The sequence below is a fragment of the Anomaloglossus baeobatrachus genome, chromosome 5 (genome assembly GCF_048569485.1).
Source record: "Anomaloglossus baeobatrachus isolate aAnoBae1 chromosome 5, aAnoBae1.hap1, whole genome shotgun sequence".
Classification (NCBI taxonomy): Eukaryota; Metazoa; Chordata; class Amphibia; order Anura; family Aromobatidae; genus Anomaloglossus; species Anomaloglossus baeobatrachus.
In genome coordinates, this window is record NC_134357.1 from 395,260,199 (window position 1) to 395,275,451 (window position 15,253).

A 15,253-nucleotide genomic window follows, 5' to 3' on the forward strand; every position below is an offset into this window, starting at 1 on the left:
TTCAGCATCTACTGTCAAGAGGCACATTGGGATTTGACGCTGACGTGCCTGGGCCACTAGGGACAGGGTTCTAATAGTGTTGTCCCGTGCCTCCCTCCCTGGGACAAATCCCACCTGGTCTTTGTGGATTAGTTTGGGTATGAGGGGGCCTAGTCTCAGGGCTATCATTTTAGAGTACAATTTAATATCCACATTTATTAGTGAGATAGGTCTGTAATTAGAGCAGGTCAGTGGGTCCCTGCCAGGCTTGGGGATTACAGTTATTCGGGCTTGGAGTGTCTGTTTAGGGAACTGGCATGTGTTGGTTATGGAATTGAAGGCTTTCAGCATTATAGGGCTGCAGGCCCCTCCACATATTTTGTAAAACCGGGGGGTGAACCCATCAGGACCAGGGCTTTTACCCACTTTAAGGGTTTTAATGGCATCGCTTAGCTCTGTGTCTGAAAAATCCTCGTCTATGTCTTCAGCTACCGCATCTTCAAGGGGGTCTGGGGCATATTTGTTTAAGTATTCCCAAATGTCGCGATGTCTCGCATCAGGTGATGGGGTATGTGGGGATGGGATGTTATAAAGTTTTGTATAGTAGTTTCTGAATTCTTCTAATATGTCAGGGGTGGAATGTATCTGGGTACCTGTCTGTGAGTTTAACGCTAATATTGGGGTTTGTGCCTGTCTGGGGTGAAGGGTCCTGGCTAACAATCGTCCACTTTTATCTCCAAACTCAAAGATATTCCTACGAAATTTATCTCTGATACACAGTGATTTTCGGTCAAGGATAGATAATATTTGGTGGCGGATAGTAGAAATTTCCGTTTTAATGGTGTCACTGGATTTGGTTTTGTTTATCGTTTCTTTATGGCCTAGTTGTGCTAACAGTTCTTTTAGTTCCCTTGCACTTTCTTTTTTAATTCTGGATCCATGGGATATGCAGACCCCCCTGATCATACATTTCAACGCTTCCCATTTGACCGGGGCAGGTGTGGGATCTGCCATATGATCTATTTTGAAGTTTGCAATGGTTTTATGAATATCCTCCAGGCATTGCTCATTCTTGAGCAGGTTGTCGTTCAGTCTCCATGTGTGTCCCACCCCCCCCCATATCTCTCACCCCAATTTCCCCATATACTGGTGCGTGGTCCGACCAGAGAAAAACATCCATTGAACAACCCGGGGATTTGTCTAGCAGGTCGTGGGATATGAAAATGTGGTCTAGTCTGGTGTAGCTATTATGAACTGTGGAATGAAAACTGTAGTCTCTGACTCCGGGATGTAAGACCCTCCAAAGATCGACTAGTTTAAGGGATGTTAGTTCTCGTTTTAATCTGCGTAGTGCCGAGGAAGGGATTGCAGACCTACCAGAGGACGAATCCATGGCTGGATCCAGCACAAGGTTGAAGTCTCCTCCCAAGATGATACAGGTGCCACCCGCAAACTCTGCCAGCTTCTCCAGAGTCTCCACTCCAAAGGATACCTGGTCCTGATTTGGGAAATAGATGTTAGCGATTGTATAAGTATTATTCAGGAAAGATATTTTAAGAAATAGCCAGCGTCCCTCCGGGCTAGTGAGCGTGTCGAGAACTGTTGGCTGGAATGTCTTGTGAAAAGCAATGGAAACCCCACATGCCTTCTTGTTGGGGTGTGGGCCATGGAACCATGTCGGGTAATTCTTGGTTTTACAGTTGGGAGTGTTGGAGGCTATGAAGTGTGTCTCTTGAAATAGGGCTATTTTAACTCCCTTCCTGTGCAGGCGATATAGGATCTGACTTCTCTTTTCGGGTTTATTTAAGCCTTTAGTATTGTAAGTGCAAAAGGTGAGGTGCGACATCACAGAAAAGGGTAGGCAGGGTATAGGGAAAACCAAGGGGAGAAGAGAAAGAGCAGAGATAAGATAGTGGTGAAAGGTAAAATTAGATAAGCTAAGTAGGACTAGGGTGCCTACTGATCTTAGGTATCTACTGGTAGACTATTGTCTAATGTGGCACTCTGCCACGTCCCTAATAGAGGTGCGGGAAAGCCTACGGTCTTTCAGGAACTCCCCTCTGCGGCGAACGCCCACAAGTAATATGAATAACAATCAACGTATACAGTCTAGTAGTGATTAATCACTTTTCCATTCCCCTCCCCCACACCCCCAATTACTTGGTGTGTTTTGGGTATGGATCGCACATCGGCAGGAGAACACGAGGCTATCAACTCAATATAAAATGCCATTAAACCAGAGTTCAGTATCAGATCCAGATGTAAAGAATGAAAGGGGGAGCAACAGATTGAGTGAGACAATACAAAAAAAAAAATATGAAGTGGTGTAGGGCAAAGGACCAGGGGGGAGGACGTGGGGAGAAGTGGGAGGACGGAGTGTAGGAGGCGTATGGAGGGGTGTATGTAGAGAGCATGTCTAAGAGGGGAGGAGAGGAAGGGGGTAGAAATTAATGTAGGGCATGTGTCCTTTGTAAGTATGTGTGCTGGGGAGGGAAGATGGGTTGAGTAGAGTTAGTTTGTAGGAAGTAGTGCGCTCATAGAAGGTGTGTGAAGAGGAAGACGCAAGGTGGGAATGATACGAAGGAAGAGGTATAAGGGGAGGGGAGAGGGGGCGAGTGGAGGGGAGTAGGGAGAGAGAGAAGGAAAGAGAAGAAAAGAAGAAAAAAACAAACAAAGGGGGGGACTAGGAAAGTAAGCGTGAGGAGAGAAGATACTGATACATGACGCTCTATGAACAGGTAAGCAGTCCAATACAATCAATTTATATCTCGCCTCCTGGTTTTCCAAGAAGTTTTTGTCCTTTTCTTTGGATGGTCAGCGATATTCAGCGGTGTATATCACGGGGGGATCCTCCACCCCTTCTCTTCTGGACTTGTCGCCAGTGCTCTCTTGGTGGTAAGGGTGCAGGGCCTCCCGGGGTTGGCCAATCTGGCAGGCTGATCATAGGCAGTTCAAAAGTCCCTAGGAAGTTGGGGAGGTCTCCCAAGGACCGGAAGACCGCCGACTTCCCATTTTTCTTTGCTGTGAGTTGGAACGGATATCCCCAGCGATATGGAACATCCTTATCTTTGAGGGATTGGAGTAGTGGTCTTAAGGCCTTGCGTAGTTGCAGTGTCCTCCGTGCTAGGTCTGGTAGGACAATCAGAGGTGTCCCTTTATATGTACCCGCTCCTTTCTCTCTGCATCTTTGTAGTATGGCCTCCTTTTCTTTATAGAAGTGGACCCGACATATCACATCTCTTGGTCTGGCCGGATAAGGAGATTTGGGGCCTAGGGATCTGTGGATGCGGTCCAGTTCTATGCGTTGTTCTGGGTCACGTTGGAGGAGACGGATAAAGAATTTTTGTGCCCATTCATCCATCTGTGGTGGTGCCACTGCTTCTGTGAGGCCTCTAATCCTTAAGTTATTACGGCGATGTCTGTTTTCAATATCGTCTAAGTGGGTCAGAATGTCCTGTATCTGGGCCGTGTGCTCTGATAGGACTTGTTGATGTGATTCTATATGGGAAAATACCTGTTCCTGCACCTCTTCTGTAGCTGCTACACGCTGACCAATTTGTTTGATCTCTGACTGTATAGCAGCCATGTCTTGCTTATGGGATTCCCTCAATTTCCCCAGCAAAGAGTCCATTTCCTGCCTGGTTGGAATTGATCTGATATGTGCTTTCCAATCCCAATCTTCTTCTTGCTCCTGTGTCTGGTCTGATTTATTCTTATCTCCCTTGTTTCTGCGGGTGGAGGTGGGGGATCTTTGTTCTTTAGGTGATGTGTGCTGTTGTTGTGGTATTACAGGCTCCTCTCCGGGTGTCACAGATCTGCTTCCCATGGCTGCTGGGGTCTGCTGTATCACAGAGCTGGGGCCCTGCTCTGCCTGCAGTTCATCTGGCAGTCGCTTTTGTGGCTGGGACAGGGGGTTTTCAACACTCCCTTCTGTAGTGTCCTGCTGTGCCTTATCTATGTTTATAGCTGAGCTGGCTGCTGTTATGTGAGGAGACAGTGAGGTCGCTCCACTGCATGTTTGCTGAGCGTTATCCATACCTCCCAACTTTTAACGAAGGAAAAGAGGGACAAAGTTTGCGGCGCGGCAAATTTTTAGGCCACGCCCCCTAACCACACCCATTTCACAGTCACGCCCATATCCACTCCCCATCCACACCCATTCAGCACGGACACGCAGGCAGCCGGCGGGCCTCCAGCACGGACACGCAGGCAGCCGGCGGGCCTCCAGCACGGACACGCAGGCAGCCGGCGGGCCTCCAGCACGGACACGCAGGCAGCCGGCGGGCCTCCAGCACGGACACGCAGGCAGCCGGCGGGCCTCCAGCACGGACACGCAGGCAGCCGGCGGGCCTCCAGCACGGACACGCAGGCAGCCGGCGGGCCTCCAGCACGTACACGCAGGCAGCCGGCGGGCCTCCAGCACGGACACGCAGGCAGCCGGCGGGCCTCCAGCACGGACACGCAGGCAGCCACAGTGAGGCGGCCGGTCGCCCGCACAGAGAGGCGGCCGGCCGCCCGCACAATGAGGCGGCGGGCCGCCCGCACAGACAGGCGGCGGGGGGCGCCCGCACAGACAGGCGGCAGGGGGCGCCCGCACAGACAGGCGGCAGGGGGGCGCCCGCACAGACAGGCGGCAGGGGGGCGCCCGCACAGACAGGCGGCGGGGGGCGCCCGCACAGACAGGCGGCGGGGGGCGCCCGCACAGACAGGCGGCAGGGGGGCGCCCGCACAGACAGGCGGCAGGGGGGCGCCCGCACAGACAGGCGGCAGGGGGGCGCCCGCACAGACAGGCGGCAGGGGGGCGCCCGCACAGACAGGCGGCAGGGGGGCGCCCGCACAGACAGGTGGCGGGGGGCGCCCGCACAGACAGGCGGCAGGGGGGCGCCCGCACAGACAGGCGGCAGGGGGGCGCCCGCACAGACAGGTGGCGGGCCGACCGCACAGACAGGCGGCCGGCCAACCGCACAGACAGGCTCCGGCCGGGGTGAGGGGGGAGGGAGGGAAATCAGCGCTGGGGAGATTAGTTTACTGTACCAGCAGCAGCACAGGCAGCGCTCCTCTCTATGCCACGTCTACTAGGATGGTAGGAGGGAAAAGCAGGGAGGCGGAGAGAGAGTGGGTGGGCGGAGCCCGGGAGCCGGCCGTCCCGCCCGTGGCAACGGGACAAACAACGTAAAGCGTGAAAGTCCCGCTGTATCCGGGACGGTTGGGAGGTATGCAGCATGTTAGCATGTGTACATAAGATCCCGCTGGTGGTGGCCGCAGCTTATAGGCCCCAAATCTGTTGACAGGTTCCCTTTAAAGTGAACCTGTCAGGTGCAATATGCACTGAGAGCCAGGAGCAGTTCTGGGTACATATTGCTAATCCCTGCCTAACCGTCCCTGTATACACTAGCATAGATAAAGAGATCAAGAACAAATATTTTTAAAGAACTTATATCTTATGCTAATGAGCGCGGGGACTAGTCACAAGGGCGTTACTTCACTTGGCTAGTCGGCTCGCATAGCATGTTAGCATGTTATTACGCCCCTGTGTGAGTACTAACACGCTATGTGAGCCGACTAGCCAAGTGAAGTAACGCCCTTGGGACTAGTCCCCGCGCTAATTAGCATAAGATATAAGCTCTTTAAAAATACTTTTTCTATAGATGCCTTTATCTATGCTAGTGTATACAGGGACAGTTAGGCAGGGAATAGCAATATACACCCAGAACTGCTCCTGGCTCTGAGTGCAGATTGCACCTGATAGGTTCCCTTTAAAGGGAAACTGTCACCAGAAATTTAGCAAAAAAAATAAAAGATTCCCCTCTGCAGCTCCTGGGCTGCATTCTGGAAAGGTTCCTGTTGCTATTGTGCCCCCTTTGAGACCTAAAAAAATACTTTATGAAGTCTTACCTTTTTGTATGCAAATCTGTTTTTATGGTCACGGGGGCGGGCTGCCTGGCGTCCGTTATTCCCCCTCCTGCCGCTGTACGCCGTCCCCCATTGCTCATTTCCATACATGAGGACGCCTTCCTCATGTAACTGTCCTCCTGAAGTTTTGTGCATGCCCAGTGCCACTCTCGCCGGACTGAGCACTGTGCAAAGTGTGAACGCTTTTGAGGTGATTGCGCAGGCGCGAGATTATGGGCGGCGCTGGGATTGTCATCAGCAGCGTCATCCAAGTACCCACCCATAATCTCGTGCCCACGCTTCTCACTCTGCCTCCACCGTTATGCGCAAGCACTGTCCATATGAACCATGTTACCTATTACCGTGGGCGCGAGATTATGGGTGGCGCTGTGATTGTCATCAGCAAAGTCATCCAAGTACCCGCCCATAATCTCGTGCAAGCGGTAATAGGTAACATGGTTCATATGGCCAGCACTTGCGCATAACAGTGGAGTCAGAGGGAAAAGTGTGGGCACGAGATTATGGGCGGGTACTTGGTTAACGCTGCTGATGACAATAACAGCGCCGCCCATAATCTCGCGCCTGCGCAATCATCTGAAAAAGCGTTCACATGCGCAAAACTTCGGGAGGACAGTTACATGAGGAAGGCGTCCTTGTGTATGTAAATGAGCAATGGGGGACTGCGTAAAGCGGCAGGAGGGGGAATAACGGACGCCAGACAGCCCGCCCCCGTGACCATAAAAACACATTTGCATACAAAAAGGTAAGACTTCATAAAGTATTTTTGTAGGTCTCAAAGGGGGCACAATAGCAACAGGAACCTTTCTAGAAGCAGCCCAGGAGCTGCAGAGGGGAATCTATTACTTTCATTGTGAAATTTCTGCTGACATGTTCCCTTTAACTGGTAGAGGAGCCAGGATAAAGCAGAGCTGAAGTTGTTGGGCAGCTAGGACCCAGCAGCTCCACAGGCAGGAGACCACTGATCGGTAAGCTAATAGAAGCCTGCAGATGTCACTCTGCATAGGTTATTACTGGCCAGTGCTATCTGCAGGAGAGAGAAGTGCTGATTGCACGGTCTTCTCCTCAGCTTCCTGATTCCCCGCGTGTCTGCAGCAGTGAGAAGCCGCACACAGGGAATCAGAGAACAGCTGCAGAGAAACGCAGGCTTCGGGACTGGGGATGTCCGCTCTGGGGGAGGGGGGGGGTCGGCTCTGGTGCAGGGGGGGTCGGCTCTGCTGCAGGGGGGGGTCGCTCTGCTGCAGGGGGTGATTCATACCTCAGCAGCAGTCACAGGAGTTTCAAGGTGCGCGCTCGACTCTGTAATGAATAGAAGGGAGAAACAGCGAGGCGGGGCTACAGTGGGTGGGTGGAGTCGGGACAATCAGCCTCACGGGCGGGACTCGGGATCAAAGGCTCAGAAGAGGGACTGTCCCGCTGTATCCGGGACGGTTGGGAGGTATGCGTTATCTCCTGCCTCAGTGTCTGCCAGCGCCATGTTGGAGAGAGCAGAGGTATCAGGCTGGGAGGCTGAGGTCCCGAAAAAGCGGGTGATATCTGTACCTTCCCCCTCTGGAGTCTGTACACTCGTCGCCCGTCCTCTCCTGCGTGCCATTACTGATCCTGGACCCGGTGAGTGCCTTTGAAGTGTGAGAATTCACCACTGGTGTGTGGGAGGTCCTTCTTACAGCATCTCAGTGTGCCATCGGCTAGCTCCGCCCCCGGGGAGTGTTTTTTCAAGTAAAAATTTGTTTGTCGCCAATTTTTTTTTATTACTGACTGTGTTAGTGATGTTGGGTATCTGATAGACACCATGACATCACAACCCCAGTGCTTGATGCCAGGTGACATTACACAGTTGGTATCAACCCCATATATTGCCCCATTTGCTACCGCATCAGGGCATCGGATGAGCTGAGGAAAACCACCAGGATTGGTGCATCTGATGGATGCACCACTTCTGGAGCGGCCTGTTATTTTTAGGGTGCGGAGGGTCCAAGAACCGCGGACCTCCATAGTCTGAGAATACCAGACCACAGCTGTCCACTTTATCTTGGCTGGTGATCCAATTTGGGGGGACCCCACGGTTTTTGTTTTAAATGATTTATTTAATTTAAAATAACAGCCTGGGGTGTGCTTTGTTTTGGATTACTAGCCAAGGTGAAGCTGTCAGCTGTGGTCTTCAGGCTGCAGCCGTCTGCTTTACCCAGCTGGCTACAAAAGATAGGGAGGACCTCATGTTGTTTTTTTTTAATTATTTATTTATTTTTTGGCTAAGGACAAGGCTAATCACCCTTTAATGCCACATGAAAGGCACTAAAGGGTGCAAGATTACAAAATGCTGGGGAGTGGGACATTATATGTCTTTCTCATCTTCTATCTATCTACAGTATCTATCTATCTATCTATGTATCTATCTATCTATCCCTCTATTAATACATTCATTCATACATTCATCCCTCTATCTCTCTATTTATCCCTCTATCTCTCTGTCTCTCTATCTATCCCTCTATCTAGCTATCGTTTTTAAAAAACGGATCCGTCGAAAAACTGAAGAAACGATGAAAAAACTGATCCGTTTTTTCACCGGATCCGCTAGTCGGAGCCGTTGAAAAACGGATCTGTCACATCAGTTTTTCCACAATCTGCGACGAATCCGTCGATCTGTCGAACCAACGGATTGTGACTGACGGCAAAAAACTGATGTGTGAAAGGGGCCTAAGCTGGAGGCTAAAGGAACCTGCAAAAGTGTCAGTTATTATCACACACAGCTCTGCAGTGAGATCAGAGAGCGGCCATCACACTGGTAACGCTCTTTTTATTTAAAATAATCTCTGGAGGCGGAGTTATCTTCCAGGCAGCATCCGCCCCATAGCCTGGAACAGCTCATTTACATAAAGTGATAAAATATGATATTTCAAAAACAAGGCATCTGATATGAGACATAAAGGTATGGATTTTTTAGCATTCTACAACCTGTATGCTCATATTAACAGTTTAAAAAGTTCAGAGTGGTGACAAATTCCCTTAAAAAATTGGGGTGACATTAGACACTCTTGTCTGCTTCAATTCTTTAGCAGAAAAAGCCAGGTGTCGACACTCGCACTTGGGGGGGTTAGCATATAAGACTCGTAGAAACTCCCAGAACGCCCCTTGTAGCCCCATTTTGTCCAGCACCAGCTCCAGCCATGACCACATGACATTGTCAAATGCCCTTTCCACATCTAGTGTGATCATGGCTGGTAGCTGGCCTCGGCCCACCACTCTCCCTTTAACGGCATTCAGTACTAACATTGCCTTCCTTACATTTGTCACCGCTGACCTTCCCTTTACAAACTCTGATTGTGCAGGAGCAATTAGATTAGGCAAGACCAATGCCAATCTATTGGCCATCAACTGAATCCTAGTTTATAAGGGAAATTGGCCTGTAAATAGTGGGGTTGCCCAAATGTTTACTTCCCTTTGGTATAAGTTTTATGTACACCGTGTTAAGATGGTACAGAGATCTCTGTACCTCCCAGAATTTTGTGAAACATGTTTGCAAGGGTAGACGATATTTTCTCTGTCAGGGCCTTATAGAAATCCCTACTAAATATATGGGGCCCTGGTGCTTTAAAAGTACTCAATTCCCCTATTGCCGATTGAACCTCCTCTGGTGTTATTTCCGTGTTCAGATGTCTCAACTCATCTGGAGAGATCTGTGGACGTTGTAATCTCTTCAGCCATTTTTCTCCTTGTTTAGTTTCTTCTCTTCTCCACTCTGACTATAAAAAGTAGCATAATACTCCCCCAAATTTTATATTTTCATATATCAGACTTTGACAGAAACAGCAACACCAAATATATTTATTTGTTTAAATTCTTTGTTTTTAAAAGTGGAATATTCAAAAAAGTGAAATAAGTATTGAACACGTCCTCAATTTTCTAAGTAAATGTATTTCTAAAGGTGGTATTGTCATGAATTTCACACCAGCTATCGGTAACAACCCATCCAATCCACAAAGGAAAACAAATCAAATCATAGATGTCCAAAAATTAAGTTGTGTAATAATGAGAAATGACACAGGGAAAAAGTATTGCACGGATGAAGAAAGGAAGGTGCAAAAATCTATGAAACCTCATAGCACCAGATGAAATCCATCAGTAATTAGAAAGCAATCCTGCCACTTAGTGAAAAACATTATTAGCTTGTTCAACTGATGGCCTATAAAAAGGTGTCTCATTACCAAGGTGCCACACAAGAAACATCTCATGATGGGTAAAACCAGTGAGCTGTCTTAAGACCTTTGCAACCTTATTGTTGCAAAATATACTGATGCCATTGATTACAAAAGAATTTGTAAATTACTGACGGTTCCAGTCAACACTACTGGGCCCAAAATCCAGATATGGAAAGAACATCATTTCTCCATAAACCAGCCACGAACAGGTGCTCCCTGCAAGATTTCAGTCAAAGGAGTAAAAAGTATAATCAGAAGAGTTGTCCAAAAGCCAAGAACAACCCGTGGATAAGCTACAGGTACAATCAGAAGGTACAATTGTTTCAAATCAAATACGTTATGTACTCATCTTCCATGACCTGTGTGCACACTCACCACGCAAAACTCCAATGCTGAATAAAAAGCACATCCAAGCATATTTAAAGTTTGCTTAACAACATTTAGGCAAAGGAAAATATAATCTGGTCAGGTGAGACAAAAGTCTTTGGATTTCATAATACATACCATGTTTGAAAGCCAAAAGGCACTGTATATCGCCCCAAAAACACCATACCAAAAGTGATGATTGGAGGTAAATACTTTTTCCTTGTGTCATTTCTCATTATCACACATAGCTTAATTTATGGACATCTATGGTTTGATTTCTTTGCCTGTGTGAATTGAATGGATTATTACCAACATCTGGAGAGAAATTAATGTCAATAGCACCAAGTATTCGGGAAGTGTAAAGAAAATGATATGGTTTTCTAAATATTTTACAGCTATAAATCTGAAAATTGTGATGTGCATTTGTATTCAGTCCCCCAGTCAATACCTTTGAGGAAAACTTTTCACTGCAACTACTGCAAGTCTTTTGGGATTCTCAATAGAATTTAGGTCTGGACTGTGACTGGGCCATTTAAACACATGAATATGCTTTGATCTAAACCACTGTAGCTCTGGCAGTATGTGTAGGGTCTTTGTCTTGCCGGTGTCAGGCCCCGGATTTGATCCAGCAGTCCTCGGTGCTGTGGTCTGTGTCCCTCTCCACTGATCCACAGTCAGGTTTGGTTGCTGTCCTGGTTCTGAACTATTTGTTTATATTCATTGCTTTTCTTCTAACAGGTGTTCAGCCTGCCCTATCACCAACAGGTGTATTTATTTATTTGAAGCTTACCCGTGATTGCATTTCCTGCTGGTGATATTTCTGAAGTGGACACTGCTGGGAATTACAGCCTTTCTGCCTAGTGTTTTTTCTGACAGATTGTTTTTCCTTATCTTTTAGTCTGCACCTTCCCTCAGATTCTTAAGGAGGAACACAATACCCTTAATGGCTGCTTAGTAAGCAAAGGTCAGAGAGTTCATTCTAGTCATCCCGTTAGGGTTGTTTCAGTCTGTGCCAGGGCCTCTAGTCTGTACAAGAACTGGGCAGGTCAGATGTAGTTGTATTGAGTTAGACCATCTTGTATATATTCCACATGTGCGGTAGTTATGCTTACTGGGGCAAGCACTGTATTAGTTGGTCCACTGGACCGAAGGTACCATTCACTTGACTGGGGGAGCAAACTGGACCTGCCCCCGAGTCTTCACTCCTGCCACCGAAGGTGGCATCAGGTACACAGGCTGGTAGGCAGCTGGCAGAGGGCAGCCCCAGAGGATCTGTGGTACCCCGGCAGCTGGCACCACGGACACAGTACAGTATTTGGTAGAAGCAGCAGCAGGCAGAGTAATGGGTCCGTTCGGTATGGATGGATGAGTAGTGGATACTTGCAGCAGCTTGTATCGTAGTACACTGCCGGTGTAGGTGGTCATAGCAACAGTAGGAATGCACTGAAACAGAGGTACAAATCAGCAGCAGAAGGTGGCACAAAATCAGAAGCCACAGCAGCACTGAGAAATAGCAACTTAACTAACTCATTGCCCAGGCAACTCCCTTGAAAGGAAGGTGCCTTAAATACCTAAAACCTCTCAGCTGGCCTCAGAGGCACTTGTTACTTTATGTTGGTATACCACATAAAATCCCAATAAAATACAATTTAATTTTGTGGGTGTAACGTGGAAAAATGTGTAAATGTTCAAGGCATATGAATACTTTTTTATTGGTTTGTATATATATTATTCCTTTGTTTGGTTGTTCTATATACTGCCATGCGATAATATACCACAGTACTGCTGTATATAGGATGAATGAAAAAATCATGGTCTCCTATGAAGCTTCGCCTGTGACTAGGCTTTACAGAAGTACTGACATAGCAACCATGGAAGCCTTCAGCAGGTCCCCGGCTGTGATCGTAGCCCATCAATACTCCGTAATCACGTTGCAGAGGGGCAAATGAGTGCATGATGTGCAACCTGGACAGTTAGCATTTAAAGGGGTTATCCGGCTTATTTTGAGTTTTTTTCATTATTACCCTATTGGGCTACATTGGGGCAGGTAAGTAGATAGAGACCGCTTACCTGCCCTGCTGTCAGCCCCTCTCCTCGGCTCAGAGTGGTCATGTGACCGCTCCTGCCGCGATTTTGCTGCTTCCGGTCATTTCATGTAAACATGGGCAGGGCCATGTTGACATGCAAATCTGGAAACAGCATGTCGCTGCCCTGCTGGGCGGGTACTGTGCGTGGAGTCCCCGCCCCCTTCCCTGCACCCTCCCACACATTCACCCGCACCCCGTACTCTGCCCACAACCTCCCCCTGCACTTCTGTGGGACCCGTGACCTGGGGGCGGGGCCTGGCGTCGGCTGCCGTGATGTCACCGCCAGCACCGGGCCCCTGCTCAGGATCACACATTCAAATGTACCGGCATCACAGATCACAGATGCCGGTACATTTGAAAGCGCTGATGAGAAGGAGCGCAGCTTCTCATCACTGCCCGGCTGTCTGTGCTCTCTTCAGCACAGCGGTGACGTCACTACTGTGCTGATATGTCCAGAGCACAGACAGTGCGCGAACGTGCAGGAGCGGCGGGGACCGAGGACGGGTGAGTATGTACTCCCTACATGCGTTCCCTATGGGGGTGCAGAGCCTGATGTGTGTATGCGGTGCGCAGCCTGATGTGTGTATGCGGTGCAGAGCCTGATGTGTGTATGCGGTGCAGAGCCTGATGTGTGTATGCGGTGCAGCCTGATGTGTGTATGCGGTGCAGAGCCTGATGTGTGTATGCGGTGCAGAGCCTGATGTGTGTATGCGGTACAGAGCCTGATGTGTGTATGCGGTGCAGAGCCTGATGTGTGTATGCGGTGCAGAGCCTGATGTGTGTATGCGGTGCAGAGCCCGATGTGTGTATGGGGTGCAGAGCCTGATGTGTGTATGCGGTGCAGAGCCTGATGTGTGTATGCGGTGCAGAGCCCAGCCCGATGTGTGTATGTGGTGCAGAGCCCAATGTGTGTATGCGGTGCAGAGCCCGATGTGTGTATGTGGTGCAGAGCCTGATGTGTGTATGCGGTGCAGAGCCTGATGTGTGTATGCGGTGCAGAGCCCAGCCCGATGTGTGTATGTGGTGCAGAGCCCAATGTGTGTATGCGGTGCAGAGCCCGATGTGTGTATGTGGTGCAGAGCCCGATGTGTGTATGCGGTGCAGAGCCCGATGTGTGTATGCGGTGCAGAGCCTGATGTGTGTATGCTGTGCAGAGCCTGATGTGTGTATGCTGTGCAGAGCCTGATATGTGTATGCGGTGCAAAACCTGATGTGTGTATGCGGTGCAGAGCCTGATGTGTGTATGCGGTGCAGAGCCCGATGTGGTGTGGGGTGCAGAGCCCGATGTGGTGTGTGGTGCAGAGCCTGATGTGGTGGGGGGTGCAGAGCCCCCGATGTGGGGCTGTTATTTGCAATGCTGTAGTGATAACAGGTCAGGTGCTGGGGCAGAATATACTGACAGGGACTGTGTGTGCAGGGGGCTGGCAGGGGGCGGGGGCAGGCAGGGGGCGAGGCTGGACACTGAGGCTGGGCGGTGCCAGCTGTGACTGGGAGGTTTTGCACAGGAAGTGGTCAATTTGCTGAAGCCGAATGTAAACAAGGAGCTGCAGAGAATAAAGGGATAATTCAAGAGGAACAAAAGTTAGAAAACAAAAAATAACAATGTAGGGGTGTTTTATATGACAATACAGCACAGATTAGCTTAAACTCAAACATTTTTGTTATGTCGGACAACCCCTTTAATGCTAATATCAAAGAATGCAGCTGTGTGTTGTGTGCACTCGGCTTCTGAGCTCATCTCCATACACAGGCACCCAACATAGGATATACCAGTAGATCTTATGGCAAGAAATGGTTCAGCAGTGGTATAGTACTGCTGTACATCGTCTTCAATGCTGCTGCTTCTTCTTTCTGTGTGCTACAGAGAAAGAAGAGCTGGAATGTCTTTGTTTCTGTAAACTGTAAATAAGAGAGATCATAGTAGATAGTCTTTACTCTCCAGCTCAGAGACATCTGACAATTCGAGACAGCGTGTAGTGGGAATAACAGTGAAAAATGCAGAATACAATGGCCAGAAAGTGTAATTCATCATCTTGTCCATACAAAAAAGATTATTACAAAAGTCACTTGATACAACAGGACCCATGTTAGATACTAAAGACAGGATTTCAGGAACATTTTCTATAATTAGCAAATTGTATAAAGTGTTCTCATCACTGATATGGCTGGGGCTTAGGATTTGCTTAGGTTTTCTCTCTCTCTTTTCAGACAAGGTTCTCCTGAAGCCGGATGATGGTTGTATCTTCACCACGCTGGGTATAAACAGCCACCTGTTTGCGTGCAATCGAGATGAGCTTCGTACTTTGGTAAGAGCAGTTGGCACAACCTGTTGGTATCTGCACTGGTGCTGTAGATCTTTTATGTAATAAGTATTGGGTGTAACAACAAAGGCTATCAGATTTTTGCTTGGTAGCAATTCTTGGAACACATTATGTAATAGGATTTATTAGGTGATTTACGTTTAATATTACTGACAAAGATGACCTGAAAAACCAGATCCTAGACCTTCTAGATCTTCAAGTCTTTGAAATCTGTATGAATGTGCTACATGCTATACTATATGCTACATCAAATCCTTGACAGTACTGGAGCAAGAACCAGTTCAGCTGTTAATGACCAGTGATTATGTAAAAGAGGTTGGGGGTATTTTACAAAGAATTTTGTATTTAGGTTTGATTAAGGATTTTGCACCATTTGCCTTCTGTATTTTGC

General features: G+C 48.5%; 1 protein-coding gene across 4 annotated transcripts in view; it reads left to right on the forward strand.

The window, feature by feature from the left end:
- RAPGEFL1 (Rap guanine nucleotide exchange factor like 1) overlaps positions 1-15,253 on the forward strand; it is a 136,486-nt gene that overhangs the window by 75,255 nt on the left and 45,978 nt on the right. For all 4 annotated transcript variants that reach the window (XM_075350148.1, XM_075350149.1, XM_075350147.1 and 1 more), the window contains one exon: positions 14,750-14,847. In XM_075350148.1, the coding sequence (XP_075206263.1) occupies positions 14,750-14,847 (98 nt within the window). The remainder of the gene's footprint in view (positions 1-14,749; positions 14,848-15,253) is intronic.